General features: G+C 36.8%; 1 protein-coding gene across 2 annotated transcripts; it reads left to right on the top strand.

Annotated features, from left to right (window-relative positions):
- Nucleotides 1-18: 18 nt before the first annotated feature.
- On the top strand, nt 19-16303 carry pank4 (pantothenate kinase 4 (inactive)). Of its 2 annotated transcripts, none has more exons than XM_052610366.1 (19): nt 19-182; nt 604-686; nt 2241-2449; nt 2572-2755; nt 2864-2956; nt 3075-3228; nt 3530-3711; nt 3902-3983; nt 4077-4177; nt 9748-9903; nt 10766-10878; nt 11079-11166; nt 11374-11525; nt 11629-11684; nt 11787-11836; nt 12945-13049; nt 13151-13251; nt 14036-14104; nt 14226-16303. In XM_052610366.1, the coding sequence occupies exons 1-19, from the start codon at nt 65-67 to the stop codon at nt 14452-14454; spliced, it is 2325 nt and encodes a 774-aa protein (XP_052466326.1). In that variant the 5' UTR covers nt 19-64; the 3' UTR covers nt 14455-16303. The 2 variants fall into 2 exon arrangements, with proteins under 2 accessions (XP_052466326.1, XP_052466325.1); XM_052610365.1 differs by having other exon boundaries at nt 604-698.
- The last annotated feature ends 227 nt before the right edge of the window (nt 16304-16530 follow it).

The raw sequence follows: 16530 nt of genomic DNA, 5'->3' as shown, positions 1-16530 counted from the left end.
TCCATAACTGAGCTTTGATTCGTCGTTCACGTATCATAGCAGTTTGCAAAACAGTCGCAGTAAGATGGCGCTGTGTGGCGGGGCGGACAGAGGATCCCACAGCATGGATAAGAGTATTACACTCCCCCCAGATGAAATTTTTCGCAATTTAGAGAACGCCAAGAGGTTCGCTATAGATATAGGTATTATCACATGCCGACTCGTACACTTGTTCTTTTCTCGATAGTATTACAGTCACTTGTGGAGTTTGGACGTGAGTTAGTTGGGCAGGGCTGCGTTAAAACCTGTTAGCGCGTGCTGCTAATCTGACAGTTTGTTCAATCCATGCGAAGACTAACAACACTATCATCATTTATGGAGAATTTTGGGATGTAAATATCCACTAAATAACGTTCATTATAGAAATAGTGCAGAACGAGGACAGGTATATTTGTACTGCCTTACTGGGCTTCAAGTGCAAACATGTCATATACAGTATTTTAATTGACCTAAACAACATGATGTAACGTTATATGTTAATAAAAGAATAATAATCGTATACGAGAAGGTGAAATGTATATCAACTTAGAATAAAGAAATGATTTGCCTATTCTTATCTGACAGGCGGATCTTTGACAAAACTGGCGTATTACTCCACAGTTCAGCATCAAGTTGCCAAAGTCAGATCATTTGATCATTCAGCGAAGGTAAGCTTGCAGGTAAGATTATTTTCACTTTACACATAACATTAGGGGCCCTTTTTTGGAGACAATGGAGGCAGTGTAAGAAAATTTGATAAGAAAATCACCTTCTGTACAAAAAGTAAAACAAAACCAATATTAGTTTAGATAGATTTATAGGGGTCCTGTTATGAATTTTTTTCTTTTCGTTTTCCTTTAGTTCATAATGTTTCTGTTTTTGCATGGAAAAAATCTGCAAAGTTACAAAGCATAAAGTGAACCCTGAAGGGAGTTTCTGGGCCTTTCCCAATACCTACACTTGCACAGTGGGAAGGTTACTTTGGAAATGTAATAGGTTACAGATTACAAGTTACCCTATTTAAAAATGTAATAGTAGTGTAACATTTTCAGTTACTTTATTAAAGTAATGTAACTGATTACTTTTTGATTACTTTTCAAAATCTCCCTTACGAAAAATAACCATGGTTTTATTATAGTAAAACTGTAGTAACTCATGGTTTTTTGGCGTATTGACTGCCATTTGTAAAACCACAGATTTACTACAAATACCATGGTTAAACTATGGTAAATATAGCAAAACCATGGTTAATTTGTGGTTACCATGGTTTAACTACAGTAACCATGGTTTTTTGGTTTTATTTGTAGTAAAACCATGGTTAATTTTCGTAAGGGCTCTAATAAATGTTTATTTGTTTGATTATCTGTTAGTCATCTTCAAACATTTACACCATGCAGGTTTAACCTTACAGTAGTGCTCAAAAATGTCAGACTTTCAAAATCCTTCATCAAACTTTAGTTCTGCCTTTTTGTGATTGATCTGAAGTTTAATCCGGATTTAAAATCACAAGAAATTGTTTAGTGAAACAAAAAAGATTTTGAAACCACACCTTTGCATAATTACAGGAAAAACTGCTTCTTACAATGGTTTGGGGAAAAAAAGTTAATTAAAAGCATATACATAAGCTCAAATATGGTTATCTAATAAGCATGCATCCTATTTTGTGTACTAAACTCCTGAAACATTGGTGTCTCTTTGTATATGATGATAATTTTCTCAAAACAAGTTAAATGCTCATGAAGTTCTAGAGATTATGTTTATGTGTTAATAAACACACACTTGCAACTGGAGCACTTTTGCCAAATACAGAAAATGTGTTATACAAGTATCTTTATCATGCATTTTTCAACAAAATATCTCTCATTAAAAAGTAAAAGAGCATAGTGGTTATTAACTGTTATAGATGTGTATGGCATATGGTTCCAGTCTATCAAGGTGTTGGAGGATGTATTGCAGTCCCTTTTTGACTGCACAGCAGTCAATTTATTCATGGTCATGAATTCCTGGTAATTTTAAAATGTAAAAGCAATGCATATTGAAATGATTTTGGATTTAATGAATTGAAGAGTTAATAAATAATAAATTTTATTAAAATATAATTATAATAATTATATTCAAGTTTTAAATTCATCTTTATATAAATATTCTTTTCATTAATATTCATTACAACAATAGTTTTGTAACTATTTAATTGTATAATTTTTCATTATACTTGTTTCTAGGAAACAGATGGTGACCCACTTTATGAGATATCTGTACAGGAAGAGATCACTGCCCGTCTTCACTTCATCAAGTTTGAGAATGCTTACATTGAAACCTGCCTAGATTTCATTAAGGACCACCTGGTCAACACAGAAACCAAAGTCATCAAAGCAACTGGTGGAGGGGCACACAAGTTCAAGGACCTTATAGAGAAAAAGTTAAAACTAAAGTAAGTGAAATGTTAATGCTTACAGATGCTTGCAGTTCAATTATTTGTTGTAGATTGTGGTAATGGTAAATAAATCTATGTATTTTTGTAAAACAAATATATATATATATATTTTCTCTTAGAGTGGACAAAGAGGATGAAATGACTTGTCTGATCAAAGGATGCAACTTTGTTCTGAAGAATATCCCCCATGAGGCTTTTGTTTATGCCAAACATGCTGATTCTGAATTCCGGTTCCAAAATACACATCCAGACATCTTCCCCTACATGCTTATAAATATTGGCTCTGGAGTCTCAATAGTAAAGGTATATCTGTATTGCACTGCAGCTACATGGCGTTGTGGCTTTATAGACAAAACAAAAATCCTGAGTTTACTGACTTTCTAAAGAGACACCCATATCCTGTTTTTGAAGGTTGAAGCAGAGGACAAATTTGAGCGTATTGGTGGCAGTTCTATAGGTGGTGGTACTTTTTGGGGTCTTGGAGCTTTACTTACAAAAACCAAGGTGGTTCATTTTGTGAAGTATTACTATGAATTTCTAAATTTCAGTTTTTTGTTTTCATGAAATTTTTTTTATTCAGTTATTATTTGTTTTTATTATCCCTTCCCATTCTCTGTCTTAGAGGTTTGATGAACTTTTGCAGTTAGCATCCAAAGGACAACACACAAATGTGGATATGCTTGTGAAAGACATATATGGAGGTGCTTATGGGTCCCTGGGTTTAACTGGCGACCTCATTGCAAGTAGCTTTGGGAAATCAGCCACCACAGACCAAGGTAAAGCAGAATAAAACTATATAGTGGTTTGATTTTAAATGTGAGGCAGCTTGTTATATGGCCTGCTTTACTCACCCAGGAAGAGTCATTTGACCCTTCATCCAGTTTGCAGTGTTATTAATGTGAAATTAAGCCAAAGGTCTTTGGTTTCACAAAGGCATACATGAGGAAAGTGTAATAGAGCGTTTTTAACACGTTTTTATGGTCTAAATAAAACAGGCACCATTTTGCACCATGAATTAGAATTAATAGTTTACATCCTATCTCACTTACTTGGGCATTGTGTTGCATATTTTTAAAGAGTTCTCCAAAGAAGACATGGCCAAGAGCCTACTGCACATGATAAGCAATGACATTGGACAGCTTGCCTGCCTCTATGCCAAACTGCATAACCTTACCAGAGTCTATTTTGGAGGATTTTTCATCCGAGGACATCCTGTTACCATGCACACCATCACCTATAGCATCAATTTCTTCACTAAGGTTTCCAACCTTTTTTTTTCCTAATCATAATTTGTGTAATACTGTATTGATAATGATTACATGAGTGTTTAATACAATCATTAATATTGCCAAATTCTGTCAAATATTTTTATTCTCAGGATAAAAAAAACAAAACTTATATTGCTGTGTTATGTGAGCATTTTGAATAAAGAATTGCGTTTATTTGTAGGGGGAGGTTCAGGCTTTATTTCTAAGACATGAAGGATATCTTGGTGCTATTGGGGCCTTTTTGAAGGGGGCAGAAGAAGACAGTAAGCTTTTGCTGTGTACTAAATCAAACAGTTATTATTTGCTGCAGTGAGTATGTGTTTTTTTTTTTTTACCTACTTGCTTCTCTGTGTTAGATCCTAACCAGTACAGCTGGGAAGAAAACTATGCTGGCAGCTCTGGTCTTATGAGTGTTTCCCCGGAGCTGAATCCTGTGCAACGGGCTCGTAGTGGAACGGTAATTTGCACAAAGAAGAGGCTTAGAGTAAATTTGCTGTGTTTCATCTTTTTTTGAAAGACAAAGTAGATTGTAGTTGGAGTTGTATTTTAAATGCACTATATTTATGGATTTGGCCAATTGAGATGCATGCTACTTATCTTTCATGACCCATTCAATGTTCTTATGATATTCTTATTTCATCTCTTTTCTTTTTTGTTTTGTTTTCCACTTCTCCATCTGTCCATTCGTTCATCCATCCATCCATCTTCTCTATCTATTCTCTAATAGTTTCCAGTAAGTACATTTCTGTCCAGGCTTTTCTTGTGGTTTTCTCTGCTTGCTCTTTCCTTTAAAAAAAAAGAAAAGAAAATGTCATTGCTGGTAGCATTTTCTGGATTTTTTTCTTCTTCTTATCATTATGAATATATGTGGTGTTGCCACGGATATTATTCAGAGTGATGCACTTATTTTTCATGAGTATAAAAGGTGCAAATTATCTACAGTAGTTGCAGATGAATACTCACTGTCTTTGTATGTTTGACAGTTGTTGTTGAGAGAAATTAGAAATTTTGTCATAAAGTTTGCATTTTGATTGCACTGTTAGGGCCTGTTTAGACCGAACACGTTGTTGTGTTCCACTGTTTACTTGTTTTCCAATGCAAACATGGGCTAAACAGACATCTTTAAGTGTTGCACTGCTTTGTCATTGTTTTTCACATGAGTGCTGCATAAAGTATGTGTCAGGTTAAAAGAAGTTCAGCTCTTGAAGATGTCTCTAGACACTGCCTTCTTTTCCAATCAGCAGCACTGTTGTTCTGTAGTTGGATACTGTTGCATCTGTGTGAATGGCCCTTTAGGGCTATAGCCACACATAATGGTTGGTTTGTGTAGTGAATAGTGTGTTGTCTCAAGAACACATTTAAGTTCTGGGTCAAGTGTTTTGCTCGCTGGAGTTTCGCTATGTATAAAACAATGTGTGAAATGAATGTAAGCCGCCACTTTTTCCACAGCATCGCTCCAGCACCGTCTGTACACACACCGGGTACACACACCGATTCTTTTAGTTTGTTGTCAAGTTTTTTTTTTAATGTCCTCACCTGTGCACGTTCCCTCAAGCGGGGTGCAATGCAGAATGTCCTCATTAAGTTTCCCCTCAAAATTGTATCTGACGAATACAAGCAGCTGGGCAGGGTTTTATACATCTGTAGATTCATCAGACTGTAAAGCATATTTCCCTTTCTTCCCTCTGTCCACCAGCTGACACTTTATGTCCTGGGCCATGTCGGAGATGTGCCGGGTAATAGTCCTGTTAGACAGGCACTGCTTCTAGGTTATGGGCCAGTTTATCCCCATGCATAGCCGACTTATAGCTATAGCAGCGGGTGTGATAAGGGTTTCCCTGATCGTGTGTGGCTTTTTTGTCTGTGCAATTAAATTTAAATATTAAATTAAATTAAATATACCACATCAAATGACACCTGTAGAGCTTTGGCATGAATTGTTGTGTTTAGTTAGGACTTTCTTTTGGCCTTCCAAATCTCGTTCCTTTCATTGGAAAAAAAATCTACTGGTTTAGCCACAAGAGAGGAGTGCTTGGGTTTCAAGTGCTAGAGCATTTTTTTAAAGGCTTTAGGCTTTCATGTGCAAGCACCTCAGTGCACACTACACATTGGAGATGTTGTACTATGTTGACAATGACACATGTGAATCCATACTGGATAAATTAATCTCTATACTTTCGAATCTTGGAGAAAGGCTGATCTGACTGCTGATGGATGCCCTTGTTAAGTACATGACAGACTCTTTCCGTACCTGAGGTTGATAGTGTTCCTAAAGGTGGTGCTTCTTTGCTCTCCTCCGCTGGCCTCTCCGCTGGCCTCTCTGCTGGCCTCCCAACATTGTCTTTGGTCGATATTAACTAGCATTTCATATCGACACAAATCAGTTAATATACTAAGCTTAAAGCCCAACAAATTACCTACGTGCACGTCACATTTTGTAAATTGATCTGCAGCAAATTATGCTGTTGCTAATATGTTGTCAATCCGTTGTAGTTGCCTCGAGTCACGGATCTAGATCAGTGATTCGCAAAGTGGGGGTCGCGACCCACCCGTGATTTATAAAAAAAAAATAAAAATACATTTAATGATTAGAAATAGCTAATTTTATCTGTTAAAGTAAAAATACAAAAACCAATATGCTGCGGGACCCGGGGAGCAGTTGGGGGTCATAGTTTTTAAGGTGGAGAGGGTGCTGTGCATTCACCCCCCCCCACCTACAATTCCTTCCAGCTCAAGACTCAAACTTGCAACATTTTGGATTAGAAGTCCAACTCTCTAACCATTAGGCCATGATTTTTCCACAACTTTGTAACACAGACATTCCTACGACTTTGTAACACCGCCATTGTGTACAGGAGTCTGCCTTTCGCATGACCAGACTAAATCGAACATCTTAGTAGTGCATGCCAATACCTCTTAACATTTCCCTGTATGCGGAGCTAGGTTGGGAAGATTCAGTGCTCACACTTTAATCTCAGTTGCAAACCACACCTACATTCTTACTTTCACCAGATGAGCCCAATGTATCGCTATCCACAGAATCCGATGACCCAAAAGAAAACATATCTGAATCCCGTCAAGTGCCCGACCTCGCAGTAGAAGCTTTTGAAAGCTCCATACACTTCTCAAACTTTTCAGCAAGTTCGACCTGCGAACCCCACGATTTGAGTCTATGCTGTCCATCACAGGAATTTAGAAATCAGGCAACCAAGCTCAATCTCATTTACAGATCCAGCTGTATCACAGAAAACATTTTGTTGAAACCTTTTTGATCATGTTTTCATTTAGTTTTAATTTCATCTTCTTGTTTGCCAACAACCCCCTGCCAGTTTATATTAGAAACAACCTACGCTAATCCTCTCTTTCCTCTCCCTCCCTATTCTCACCACTTGATGTGAAATGTGCTACAGACACTTTTTCTTCACTTTAACTTCCTGTCTAGACAATATCTGTCCTGTGTCCTCCAGGCCAGCATGTATTAACACCTCTAATGTCTGGTTATCCAAGGTTTTCTGTGAACACTGGTCCAAACTCAGGGCTGCAGAGAGAAAATGAACTCAACTCTCTCCTCTGCCCCACTCTGCCCCTTCCTACCGATTCTTAACAGCTGATGATTTTGCTAATTTCTTCACTTATAAATCTATAAACATCAGTAGTTAGTTTTCAGCTCCACATACACACAAATTCAGACCAGCTACATCCACAGCAAACAAACTCTTCTCCTCCTCCTCTCTTCTCGGAGTCAAAAGTATCTAAACTTCTCCTCTCCATTCATACTACCACCTGCCCTCTAGACCCTGTCCTCTCAAATCCTCTTAAAGCCATTTCTCCTACACTTTTACCAGCACTTGCACACATCAACACATCTCTCCACACAGGCAACTATTTATTTTCAACCAGCTATCATCATTCCTTTCAAAGAATTACCAGCTGGATGAGAATCAATCAGGGTTCAAAAGTGGCCATTCAACTGAGACTGCCTTGCTGTCGATTGCGAAAGCTGATTTCAGATTATCAGTTCTCATTCTGCTTGATCTACCTGCCACATTCCACACAGTCAATCATAAGATCCTTCATTCCACCCTTTCATCACTGGGCATCATAGCAACTCCACTTCACTGTTTTTCACCTTTAAATCCTGTCCCTTTAGTAAGGTAAGTCTTTCAGGATTTCCTGGAGTATCCAAAGCACATCAGCTGGTCACAATGGTTCCTTGTGGGTCAGTTCTCGGACCCCTACTCTTCTGCCTACACTACAGCCCTGCATTTCAGCCTGGGACCAATGGGCCCCAACTTTTTTACGCCACTTGAGCCAGGCCTTGGGCCTGTTTTAGACTTATCCTTATTATCATATTTTAGACATCCATCAATAAGTGATGAAAAAAATTGCTGTGCTGGGGTAAACCGTGCTACAGCGACTTTCGATGGTGTTTAGTGTCTGGAGCAACGGTAGTGTGCCATTAGTGCAGCTGAGTTTCGGGTAATTTTTGAACTCCTGTTAAAGACGAGACAGGAGAAAGCGCATCATGTTTGTTTTCTTTATTTTATAAAAGCACAAACTTTTATTTATATTGTGAGTGACCCTTTGCAGTCACGAATGATTACTCTTTTGTTAATGAGCATATGTGATGGCATATCCACTGGAAAAAAATGCAAGTGATCACCCTGCTACCTCCATATCCCGCAAAGCATCTCCGCACAAACTGTTTAATATATTCTATATATTTGCACATTTATCTAGGTTTTATATCTATAGATTTTATTTTAGGCAAGTCAATATGATTTGAGAAGGTTAAATTGATCAAGCATACATTAGGCTCACTGTCTGCCGCTGGCCCTTGGTCGTTACTTAAAAAAACAAAAAAACAAAACTATTTAACAAACAAAAAAATGCTTCAAATGTTTTTCTAAATTAACTTAATAAAAAAAATTAAACAAAATATAATCACTTTGCTATTACATACAAAATTTAACTATTTTAATAGCTAAAATGTGTAAGCTGTTTTGGGAGAAGGGGAAAAAAAGGTGTAATTCTGAAAAGCTGTCGGGCACGGGCTGGGCCTAAATCTGAGGCCCATGCAGGGCTCTACTATACACTACAGCACTGGGACCCATCATACAGGCACATGGTTTCTCATGCTATTGCAATGCTTTATTTTTCACTTCAACCAGATGGTTTAACGGTAGCTGTACGGATCTCAGACTGCCTAGTAGACATCTTGGATGAAAGAACATCACATCCAGCTCAACCTTGCAAAGATAGAGCTTCATATTATCCCTGCCACTCTGATTGTACATCTTAATTTCACCATTCATCTATGGTAGGTTCATCAACAATAATCCCATTAAATTCAGTCAGAAGTCTTGGGGTAATCTTTGATGACCATCTAACCTTCAAAGACCACATTGCAAAGAGAGCACAGTCATAAAGGTTTGCATTGCACAACGTCAGGAAAATCAGGCCCTTCTTCATGGTAGCATCACAGTGAGGAACAAAATCACTTTTCAGAAGGTTTTTGTTCACTTCCTTGCTGGTTGAATGATCTTCCCAATCCTCAACTGGAACACCCACAGCTGAAAACTTATCTCTTGTGTGAGCACCTAACTGCATCCTGCAAAAAAAAAAAAAAAAAACCTCTCTGCTTAAACTTTTTTCTTTAATTCCTCCCTTTTCTATCTTACAATTTTCTGAACAACATCAGATATGTATTACTAGCATCTTGTATTTATTGCCTCTTTATGATGAATTGTTGGTTTAATTCCTCATTTGATTATCATTTTGTACAAAACATTGTCTAAATGAATAAATGTTCTGGGTTCGCACTTCAGAATTCTAAATGAAGGAATCAATATTTATAGCATCATTGAACCTTAAGTTAAATGTGTTTGCCTCTTTATTTTTTTAACCTCTTCTTAGTGTCACCAAATGTCTGCCGAGGAATTATAGCCTTTCCTGTGCAGATGAAAGCACAAATTGACATTCAGTGCATTGTGGGTACTCACTGCTTTTTATTCATATTCTCTCCAGTTTGACATGTTGGAGATGGACCGTCTGGAGAGGCAGCTAGTCAACCTCCCCCTGCTGCAGGACGCAACCTCTTATATTCCAGACACAGTGGACCTGACTGAGGATGCATTGGCTAGGGAGTATTGGCTCTACTGCTTTGAGGAGGCATTAGATGGGGTAAGGCCTCCAGGCTCTGTTTTTTTGGCTTAAAATATAACTTGTCATAAAATATATATGTAATTCTCACAACTCGGCATAAATGCTGATCAACTTTGCTGCTTATTCTGACTGTTAAGTAACTTCAATGTAATATGATGACTAAACTTCCGTCATGGCAACATACTATTAACGTTGTCACAACTGGAAAAAATTATTCCTGAATTCTTTTCCACAATGTAACTTTGTGATATTTGTCAGTTAGCAAGGTTAGGTGTAATGCTTTGCTCAATATTCTGCTCAATGCCAGTATCGCTCACGGCTCAAGCGATTGCTCCAATCATACTGCTTACACTCACCAGTAAAATGTCGTTAGTTACATCTGGCTCTGACATTAAATTTCTTCTGTACTATATGACATTCTGTTTGTAATGAATTTGTTGAATAAATGTCTCAATTACAGTAGACCTATAGATAATAGTTATGATTTTTTTGGCTTTAAAGCAATATTTTAAAGTAGGTTAGAAATAAACATGACATGACTTGATTGGATAGTGCCAACATCGCTTTGTTTAGATGTTTTCTTAACGGCTGTTTTATCACTGCTGTTATTTTTGTTGTATATTTGTTTTGTTATTAAAGGGATAGTTCACTTTCAAATTAAATTTTGGTATGTTTTCGCTTACCTCAAGGGCACCCAAGATGTAGGTGTCTTGTCTCCGCAGTTTTCCGCATATTTTTAGGTCAAACCGTTCTTGTCTGCGTTTCATATAATGGATGTCTATGGTCACCACCTCAAAGAGCATGCACAGAGAAGTCCAAATTAAACCATTCCCCTTTGTAAGTACACATTGATGACCTAACTCATTTTGTTTTTTAACAGGTGGTGAAGCGAGCTATAGCTAGCCAGAAAGACCAACCAGAGGCTGTGGAAAGAGCAGAGAAGTTTCGTCAGAAATACCGTCATAAACTCCAGACTCTTCGGCACCAGCCTTTGTAAGAATAACCATGAACCTTCAGCCTCTGCCACAGCTCATCAAGGGTTCATTCTTCAGCTTGGACTGATATATCTGTCGCTTAATATTCATGAAAACCTTAGTAGATATTAGGATGTTTTATGAGTTAAAGTCTAGTGTGTGTGTGTGCTGGATGAGTGTTTCTCTCTTCTAATGTAGCTTGCCTCTCCTCTCATCTAGTGCTTATGGATCCCTTACCGTCAGAAGTCTTTTAGACACAAGAGAACACTGTTTAAACGAGTTCAACTTTCCTGATCCCTACTCTAAGGTTTACATTGAATCTTGAATCATCCTTCACCTTGCCTGTGATGCTCAATCTCATATTTCAAATCTTGAAAACATGTTTTTTCATTAATTAGATTGTTTCAGACTTTATCTCTATGCATGTGTGTATGTCTATTTTTTTAGTAGTTAAACCATGTTAGTGGCTGATCGAGTTCAACAGTTCTCAGTCTGATTCTCTGTTTACCTGTAGATTAAGCAGAAGGAGAATGACATGGCCCTGAAATACTATCTGAAGGTGGTGAAGTCAGTCGAGGAACTGAGCTGGGAACAGCGACAGTTCACTTTGGCCAAAGGCCTCCTGGCTGGCAACGTTTTTGACTGGGGAGCCAAAGCCGTGTCAGAGTGAGTGTATAAATGAGTATGCTTAGAGATTTCAGTGTTTTATTTTTTGTTTTTTTGGTCACACACACATTGGGTATATCCTTACCTTTTAATTATTCTTTAGTGTGCTTGAATCAGATCCAGAGTTTGGGTTTGAACAAGCAAAACGGCAATTACAAGGTATGAAAACTTATTTTAAATTATAAACAAATGTATGATAATAATAATAATAATATAATTTGTTCTTTCTATATCTAATCTATATACATTTCTTATTCCCAGAGAGGCCATGGCTTGTGGATGCCTACAACCAGTGGATTGAGAGACTGAAGGTCAGATCTTAAATCGACAATGTCTTTAACTGGCCTCTCAAATGCTGTATTGAACTTGAAACTCTGTCCTAACTAGTGCTGTGCAAAAAATCGAAGATGATTTTCATACGCATCTAGTCTGTAAAGGTGCTCCTGTAATTAGTAGTATATCTCCAGCACGTGCGTTTAAGTCAGGATTGGCAGGTTTTCAAAACAAAACCTGCTCAATTGCTTCTCAAAACTAGCACAATCGCGTTTTGTTCCGGGCGATAAAATACACATTCTTTTGGCGGGGCCCCCTTTGTAAAATTAGCATTTTAAATGCTAAATATCACGTTATTGGGATTGGGGCTGCTTCAACCCGTGGACATGAAAAACAACTGCATACTTGGCAACACTGGTTGGCATTTATTACACAGAGCCGTAGTTCACTGACAGTCTACACAAAATCTATTTTAAAATCGCAGGTGATTCTTTTTCGATTTTGAAAGCGATTTTGTGTAGCTTGTCAATGAACTACAGCTCTGTGTAGTAAATGCCGCTCCACCTGAACCAGTGTTGCCAAGTCCGTGGTTGTTTTTCATGTTCGCTGGTCAAAGAAACCCGCGTAACTTTTTTCAACTGTATGTTGTGTCTAATGTCTACCCTGGCAGATTTTTAAACATTACAAATAACATATGTGACCCTGGACCACAAAACTAAGTCCTAAGTATCAATTTTTAATTGAGTTGTATATATCATCTGAAATATTAATAAATAAGCTTTCCATTGATGTATGGTTTATTAGGATTGGACAATATTTGTTTGTGATACAACTATTTGAATATCTGGAATCTGAGGGTGCAAAAAAAATTCTAAATACTGAGAAAATCACCTTTGAATTTGTCCAAATTATTTCTTAGCAATGCATATTACTAATCAAAATTAAGTTTTTATATATTTATGGTAGGAAAAAATATACCCCAGCGACTCAAGTCTGGTTTTGTGATCCAGAGTCACATATATTTTTCATCTATTTCTAGACATTGTGAACACTATGATTTCAATATGTAGTCTGAAAGCATGTTAAACAGTCTATGAAGTCTTCCTGGTCTTGATTGAAGGTATACCTGCTGGCTTTCTTTTGCAGGGTCCTCCTCATAAATGTGCATTATTTTTCGTAGATAATAGTGGAATAGACATTATTCTCGGGGTTTTCCCTTTCATTAGAGAACTTCTCATCAGAGGCACAGAGGTAAGTCATCAGCAATACACAGTTATTAAAAATCTACTTATTGAGTCTTTTCAGTGTGTTCTTAAAGTTTTGGTTACGTATGCAATTATGTTGGCTTTTAGGTTGTTCTTGCCAGTAACTCAGGCCCTGCCCTCAATGACGTCACTAACAGTGAGCTGCAGATCCTAACGGAGAGAATAGCTGCCATGGACCCTGTCATTCAGTGAGTGCGCACCCTCTTTACTAGGGGTGTTATAAAAGTGTACAGTCTCTCACCTATGTAGAATGTAAAGTATAGATAATGTCACATGACACTGCCGCCTTTGTGCAGTTTAATAGAAAGAATGAAACACAGATTATGTGATGCCGAACCCCGATGTGAAATGATCTTTGAAAGTGGCAACAGATCTAATCATAACTCTTTTAAATTCCAATAAATGTTAATATTTCACATAATAGAATTTTTTATGAGTAATTGTACAGTGTGCTGCAGTATATGGCTTAACCCTGTAAAGCCTGACATGTAAAGTAATAGTCAGTTGAGCCTTTAGACAAAGTGTGTGTGTGTGTATATATATATATATATATATATATATATATATATATATATATATATATTTATATATATATATATAGATTCTGGTACATCAGGCTTTCATGCCTCATATAGAATGATTTAGGAAAATATGGAGCTCATACCCAAGGAAGTAAGAAAAAAAACCTTTGCTTTTTTTAATTCAGAGGATCAAACTGCACAAAAATATGCAATAGGGTAGAAAGAAGGCTTGGAGAAGATTGTGTTCAAGAAGTTTTCAGCAAAGTTTGATTTATGTTAATAATTTAGAGCCTTAGAATTTTGTGTGATACAGTAGATTTTAAAGGGTTGAAGCTTATTAAAGATGTTTCTTTGAAAAATAAATATTGTGAACAAATACATCCTTATTTTTTTGTACATCATACTGAAGTAACAGTAACAGCAGATCATATTTCCATTTTCCCTTTTTCAGTGCTGCTCTTAGAGAGGACAGACTTGCTTTGGTGCAGAATGGTTCTAGTTCTCCTTGTTTGGACCTGAGGTATAATATTTTGCTGTCCATATTTGTTTTTTTATTTGTTGGAGTGAAACAGAAAGCCAATGCTATGTGAGTTCCCTCTGCTTGTTAAAAATGGTCTCTCCTTTTGTTCTTCATTCTTCAGTCGCCTGGACAAAGTCCTGGCCACAGTCATCAGGGAGCGTGGCACAGATCTGGTGATCATTGAAGGAATGGGTCGGGCCATCCACACAAACTACTACGCCATGCTCAGCTGCGAGAGCCTTAAACTAGCAGTCATAAAGAACTCCTGGCTGGCCGAGCGTCTTGGAGGCAAGATCTTCAGTGTAGTCTTCAAATACGAGGTCCCTTCCAAAGCCCAAGAGCAACATTAGGGAAATTTAAAGGCTTTTAGGGGTAAAATGGCTAGCATTGAAAGGAAAGAGCATTTCCAAGGGTCTTCTGTGCTTCTTCCTGCGATTAACATATTGATTGTATTTGGGGTTTTCTTTTTCTTTCTTTTTTTTAAATCAAAATCAATAATAAGGGGGCAGTCGTGTGTGCCTGCTCTGAAATTGAATGTACACTTCTGCTGTAACCTCCCTCATAACAATTGGATGACAGCTGTAGGGGCTTTATTTTTTGATGAGATTCAATTTTATTGTTCTCAGACCAGTTTTGGTTGCTGTTGGTTATTGTGTTGGATTCAGGATGAACTGGAATGACAAATATAGCATTTATGAACAGTTTTCAAATTGAATTAGCCCTAGTAATGAGGTCGTACACTTTTCTCCTGCTGGATTAAACAGTATATTTAAGTGTATAAACCTATTTATCGAATGTTGGTCTGTCTTTTGAAACACTGAAAACATAACAGGTTTGTTTTTCACTGCAGAATCATTTAGAAGTCTTTTAAATGATCATTTCCATTTTTTTTTAATGAACAATCTGCTTTCAAATGAAGCTGGTATGTTTCTAATTTCACTCACTGCGTTTGTTACTGCCATACTGAATCATCTCATACAGCTGGCTTTGTCTATTAATGACTAGCACCTCTGTTCCCATGACAACATTTCATAGTGACTTTGATTTTGTGTTATTTTAATACATTAGCACTGGTGTCCCAACAGAAGTGAATAAGAAGATAATCTTGAACAAAATGGAATGCTTGGCCTTTAACAATACATGAGTTCTTCAGTTTCTTGTTCTTTGTTTTATTCTGTTTGTGGGTGGCCAATGTGTGGAATGTGCTTAAAAAAGTGGTATAACTATTCGGACATACTCAAATATAAAGAGACAAAAGGCAGATTTTATAATGGATTATGCATCCATTAACACTAGATGTCAGTATTGTATTATAATTAGTTCAAAACAGTTACTTTTCTTGATAAAGGCAGATGGTATTGTGACAGACATCATTTTCATTCTTGTTATTATTTGTCAGATGCTCAGAAAAAAAATGAGAGGGAACAGAGTCTTGTTGAACAATACCTGCCTCAGATATTGCACCATTATAATGTAATGCATTTGTCCTCAGGTCTGATGCAGCTCTCACTTTCTACCATCTGTGGAAATCTTTGTAATCTAAAATCAATTTCAGGGTTCTATAGCACAGCATTGCCTCACTATCTCAGCTCTTTCTGATTGAGAGAGAGAGAGATGGAGATCGACAATTTGTGTGTGTGTGTGTGTTTACGTGAATAAGAAAAATTTCAAATGTTTGACACAATGCACAAACCAATCATTAGTTTGGAGGCAGTTAATGTTAAAGCACAGTATTTCAGGGCTCTGTTATGGAGTAAATAAGCTCACTGATTGCTTTTTCATTCTGATGGATTGGTTGGTTCTCTCCGTGTATCTTGTGTGTTTATTCATGTGTGTGATCCAGAAAAACAAAATGTCCATACAGATTGGATGGGATGTTATATATTTTCAGTGTTTTAAGCGCAGTATGTACAACAATTTTCTGACTGAAGGTTTTGGACTAATGGTCGCTCTGAAATGTTTTTAATCATAGACGTTGATAAAACAATGATTTATTTCAGACTGAAGCGGATTGTACAGTTCTCATTTATTATTCAGCCAAACTTTGTAAAATCAGTTGTAAATATAGCATAAACTTGTACATCGAATGTACTGTTTATTTGCATATCTTAATGCATTGTGTGGATTTAAAAAAAATAAAATAAAAAAATGCTCACTTGACAATCATATATAAGGCTGTCAAATATATTTTACACTGTGTTCAGGTGTCTTTTATTTCTGCATATGTATTACTTTTACAAAATTACCAAGGACATCAATAGTTTTTAATCATAGCTCAGTCACAGCTTTTCATAATAAACATTAAACTAGAAATATAATTTACATAATTTTAGGTATTTCTAAATGCCACAGATCACAAACATCTGATTTATATGTTACTAGCAAAACATTTATCACATAAGAAGAGCTATATATATATATATATA

This window comes from Carassius gibelio, chromosome A11, assembly GCF_023724105.1.
Source record: "Carassius gibelio isolate Cgi1373 ecotype wild population from Czech Republic chromosome A11, carGib1.2-hapl.c, whole genome shotgun sequence".
NCBI lineage: Eukaryota > Metazoa > Chordata > Actinopteri > Cypriniformes > Cyprinidae > Carassius > Carassius gibelio.
The sequence above is the reverse complement of the archived record's forward strand: the minus strand, read 5'-3'. Positions and strand labels throughout refer to the sequence as shown.

Bases quoted from the DNA above. Each gene is read 5' to 3' on its own strand.
- pank4 (XM_052610365.1), top strand. From the start codon at position 65: ATGGCGCTGTGTGGCGGGGCGGACAGAGGATCCCACAGCATGGATAAG. The intron at 11,685-11,786 runs GTATGAAAACTT...TCTTATTCCCAG, and splicing joins AGCAAAACGGCAATTACAAG to AGAGGCCATGGCTTGTGGAT. The intron at 13,050-13,150 runs GTAAGTCATCAG...GTTGGCTTTTAG, and splicing joins TTCTCATCAGAGGCACAGAG to GTTGTTCTTGCCAGTAACTC.